A 5000-nucleotide genomic window follows, 5' to 3' on the forward strand; every position below is an offset into this window, starting at 1 on the left:
AAACTTTTACTTAGGTAACCTTTCCAATGCAGGACTTTTACTTGTGACAGTATTTTTTTACAGTGTGGTATTAGTACTGGGATCTGAATGCTTCTTCCACCACTAGCAGTTTTTACAGAGGTCCTGCCAACGAAGACTGTTGCTATGCTCTCTTCTGACTTGCAGGCTCATGAGCTCCACACCAAGCACTCGGCAGAGGCGATGAAAGCTGAGAAATGGCAGTTTGAGTACAAGAACCTTAACGACAAGTATGACGCACTGCTGAAGGAGAAAGAAGTGAGTCGGTGCACACGCTCGGGGAAGTGAAAGTTCCCTTGTTGTGGGTAAAGAATGAGACCGTTTTACTGTTCTGTTTTATCAGCGCGGTGCATCTTGTCTGATATATTATGTCATATTACTACGTTATAACACGGTAATATAGGTTTGATTTCAGTAGGGCTGCAACTAACGATTATTATTATTATTATTATGTTGATTATTTTCTCGATTTAATGGATTAGTTTGGTCTATGAAATGGTAAAAAATGTGGATGAGTGTTCCCCAAAGCCCAAGATGACTCAGATATTCAGTTTACTGTCACAGAGGAGAGAAGACACTAGGACATATTCACATTTAACGAGCTGGACTCTGAGAATTTTGACTCTTTATTTTATAAAAGAAATGACTCAAACTGATTAATAGATTATCCAAATAGTTGCTGATTAAGTTAATAGTTAACAACTAGTCAATTAATCTTTGCAGCTCTAGATTTCAGTGATGGGAATCCTGTGTGGATCGACATTTGTTGTGACTTATACAGTACACACATCCCTGCAGGAGGCATTGTTGCCAGGCAAATATCGTACTATCCTTCCGTGGACTCCCACGTCCAGTGTTAATTCTAGCACCTTCTGCAATCTGACAGGAGTGATTAATGTCCTCAGTTCCTTGTGGGGGTAATTAAGCGATACATACTGTACTGACATGAAGTGTACATTTACTTTGTACTACTTCTAGGTAGTGTGTGAGTCTGGATCAGGGGTCTCCAGCCTTCCTTCACCTAAAGGCTACTTTAAAAAAAAGTGGCCAAGAGCTACTTGCATCACATCGCTTACATTTATTACACAACACACATAAGCTGAATGAAGCTACTGTTTGTACACGTATGAAATTGCAATAACCAAAGCTTATGAAAAATCTTCACTTCATGTAAAAGTTCATGACTGTTTTACAGCTTCTTTTAGCCCACATAGTTAGAAACCTCACTGAAAGTATTCCCATCACGGTCCAAGAAAACATTACCACTTTACTCTTCAATGGCCCACATAGTTAGCTACCTCACTTTTAATATCGTGGTCATTTTGTCTCTGTTTGTCAACCTATCGGCGAGCTACTGGTCACCTGCTCACGAGCTACTTGTTGGAGACCCCTGGTCTAGCTCAAATTAACTCGTAGCTACGTAGAGCTTGAGGCTCATGCAACAATGTTGATTTGATTTCCCCCAATTACTGCCCAAAGTCTAAATGTAAAATGACAAAGTAAATGTTCATGTGCATACCGCTCTGGTTGAACAAAACAGATTTCAGGATTCAGATTTGCATTTTAGCCTTTTATTTTGACAGTCACTGAAGATGGAGACAGGAAATGCAGGAAGAGAGAGGAGTATGACCTGCAACACAGCCCCCGCAACCAGGAATCAAACCATAGACGTTGTGGTTATGTGGTAGACACCTTAAAGGTGCTGTAGGGAGGATTGTGAAGATCCAGGACTTAGCCAAAAAATGTGAACATCAACAACTTCTCAGTCCCTCCCCCCTTTCTGCTAAAGCCCAAAACGGTCTCCTAAGCCCCTCCCCCCACAAGGGAGAATGAATGCATGTGCATGAGCAGTGATTGACACGCAGTTAGACACCCCCCCTGGCCCTGATTGGTGCATCTGAACAGTTAGACACCCCCCCCTGGCCCTGATTGGTGCATCTGAACAGGGAGCGGTGGATTTCTGTAAATCTCTCTCCAGGCTGTAGGTGGAGTCAGAGGAGCTGGATTTCTTTTTAAATGACCTGCTTCCTGTAGTTCTACTGGAACATAGGGTCAGTTTCAGCAGATATGACAGAAAGGGAGTTTTATAAGACTTACCTACTGCACCTTTTAACCATTAAACTACCTATGTGCCGAGCTTGCTTTGATTTTACTTTTTCTGTCCACGCATGGCAGGTTCACACTGGATTAAATGTAACTAATAATTCTTCTAACATACAGACTAAAGCAGTCTGAAATGAAGCTGAAATCTGTGTTACGTTGTGCTTCGTTCTTCAGCGTCTGATCTCGGAAAGGGACACACTTCGGGAGACAAATGATGAGCTCCGGTGTGCACAAGTCCAACAGCGGTGTCTCAGCGGATCTGGTGAGTTGTAATTGCACTCAGATTAGAAACAAAATAACTGAGCTGCAAGATGGTAAAATAATCCAAAGCAAAATTACACGTGTGGTAGAATACATTCACAATTCAGAACTTTGGAGTGGAGTTGAAGTGGAGTGTGTGAAAACTAAAAATATATGTTAAAAAGACGTATGCCAATCCAGCTGTTTAATGAAAAAGTTTCCCGCTGACACTTGTCTCTCTCTTCTCTCTGCAGGAGGCTTGTGTGACGATGATGTCACAGTAGGAAACCTGGCTGCAGAGATCATGCCGACTGAGTTCAAGTACGTCTGTCACGCCGTCTGTCACGCTGTATCTCTGTGTGTGTGTGTGTGTGTGTGTGTGTGTGTGTGTATATAAGCCGTGCGTGGTGTGGGCGTTCATATGTACGGAGCAATCAAATGTAAATGCAACAGATGTATTTGCCTTCTAAACCCATAACAGACATACATTGGTGTCACTTTCAGTAGCCTACTCGTGCCCTATGTTCATCCTCTATAGTCTGAGGGAACAGTTGGCCACAGAAATAGCAACACATGTCAGTGCTGCACTTTTGGCCGGGGCGTTGTCGGATAAAGGCGCGGCCCACTGGGCAGACATTACTTGCCGCAGTCGCTCTCTGACCCATTTCATCTGTCATCCACTTTTCTTTTCCCCGCTTTCCTTCACCTCGTATTCCCCCTCCTCTTCTCATTGTTCTTTTTTTTTTTTTGTTCTTGGACAGAGAGACGGTGGTACGTCTGCAGAGTGAAAACAAGATGTTGTGCGTCCAGGAGGAGACCTACAGGCAGAAGGTAGTGGAGGTGCAGGCCGAGCTGGAGGAGGCCCAGCGCAGCAAGAACACCCTGGAAACTCAGAACAGGTAGAGAGAGTGGTGGTTTTTTGGTTGCCATTAGAGATGGTCCGATACCTTTTTTTTTCCCTTCCAGGTACCGTTTCCGATACCTGAACTTGCGTATCGGCCGATACAGAGTACCGATCCGATACCAGTGTGTTTAATACGTACATTGTTTTATGTTTTAACATTTACATTACATGTCATTTAGCTGACGCTTTTATCCAAAGCGACTTACAATGAAGTGCTTTCAACCATGAAGGTTCAAACTCCAGACAACAAGTAGTAAGTGCAAGTACATTAGCTTTAAACAGTCCTTTTTTGTGATTGTTTTGGGCTAAAATCCCTGATTATGCGTCATGTTTTCTTAAAAAAATGTGATGGAATATGCGGGATATTTATGCAGTGTTACGCAATGAAATTGCGGGAACTCGCAAAAACTGGTTCCATCGTGGCTTCATCGCGGGGTTTGCAGCTTTTCAGCTTTTCTATGATGTTCAATCAATCTCCTGATGTCAGTAGGGAGCTAGGACAGCAAACAGTTGGGATTTCGTTGAGTGACTAGTTGTCCCTCGCTGTGAGGGGGCAGCAGGCAGGTTGGCTGATGCAGAGCGGAGTGGGCGGGTTGGGGTGTAGGGTTAGACCATGTCCTGGATGTATGCTGGGCCGTTTGTGGCCCTGTATGCAAGTACTAGTGTTTTGAAGCGGGCAGCAACTGGTAACCAGTGAAGAGAGCGGAGGAGCGGTGTAGTGTGAGAGAAACAGCTGTGTACTACTACCCCTGTATGGATGTGATATGATTGCTATCATTGTGGTTAAACGTAAACAAACGCAAACAATAAACGCCATACAACTTTGTTTTATTATCCAGATTGACAGCGAGTCATAACGGAAAAAGAACAAATAAATTACTTTTAAAGTAGATTTTCGTGTGTGTGTGTGTGTTTTATAGTCATGGGGGACGACCTAAAAACTTGATAAAACAAGTAACGGGTAAATGCCCCCGAGTGCGGGATGAGTCTAGGCATGGGCCGGTTCTCAGTTTCAAGGTATACCACGTTTGAAAAAGTCTGTTTCAAAACATTTTCCGTCATAATATATATATATATATATATATATATACACAGAAATGGGAGGGGGGGGATGACATGCAGCAAAGGGCCGCAGGTCGGAGTCGAACCCTGGCCCACTGTGTCGAGGAGTAAACCTCTACCAGTATGAGCAGTTTTTTAGGCCTATGTGTCTTCAAGGACGGACAGTGCAGTTTAGAAATCCCTCTCCCTGCCAGCGTGCAGTGTGTTTTAAATAAAATACCTTGTGTTCAATGGAAAATACACGTTAAAGCTCTAATTGCAATACTGCAAAAGTGAAATTCATGCTGAATGTTATCATACCGTCAGAATCTCATACCGGCCCATGCCTAGATGAGTCATCAAACCTTTGAAACTGTTTAACAGTAAGGGAACGGACCATGATTATGATGTAAAAATACTCTTATTTTATATATTTTTACATGTATTTGGAATTGAACAAGAGATAAAATGAACAATTAACATAAGGACACATGATTCATGAGGCCTTGTAAGTAATCCGTCCCGTTCTAGGCCACCATACTGTGTGTTCCTGGACGTTATGCTGGTTGTTTGGCTGATGGTAGGAAGATATCTGCCTAAATGTCAACTCACCCTCTGGACTGTGTGCTCAACTGAGCTGTGTGGGCGGGGCTGGAGGACCGACAGTAGAAAGCCAGATTGTCCCGTGAGTGTG

The 5000-nt window shown here is 43.2% G+C and overlaps 1 protein-coding gene across 1 annotated transcript in view; it reads left to right on the top strand.

Moving 5' to 3' along the window:
* hook2 (hook microtubule-tethering protein 2) overlaps positions 1 to 5000 on the top strand; it is a 30508-nt gene that overhangs the window by 14346 nt on the left and 11162 nt on the right. Inside the window, exons 12-15 of the mRNA XM_078268992.1 lie at positions 166 to 276; positions 2296 to 2383; positions 2616 to 2682; positions 3123 to 3260. Coding sequence (XP_078125118.1) covers positions 166 to 276; positions 2296 to 2383; positions 2616 to 2682; positions 3123 to 3260 — 404 coding nt within the window. The remainder of the gene's footprint in view (positions 1 to 165; positions 277 to 2295; positions 2384 to 2615; positions 2683 to 3122; positions 3261 to 5000) is intronic.

Source organism: Sander vitreus, chromosome 15 (genome assembly GCF_031162955.1).
Source record: "Sander vitreus isolate 19-12246 chromosome 15, sanVit1, whole genome shotgun sequence".
Taxonomy (NCBI): domain Eukaryota; kingdom Metazoa; phylum Chordata; class Actinopteri; order Perciformes; family Percidae; genus Sander; species Sander vitreus.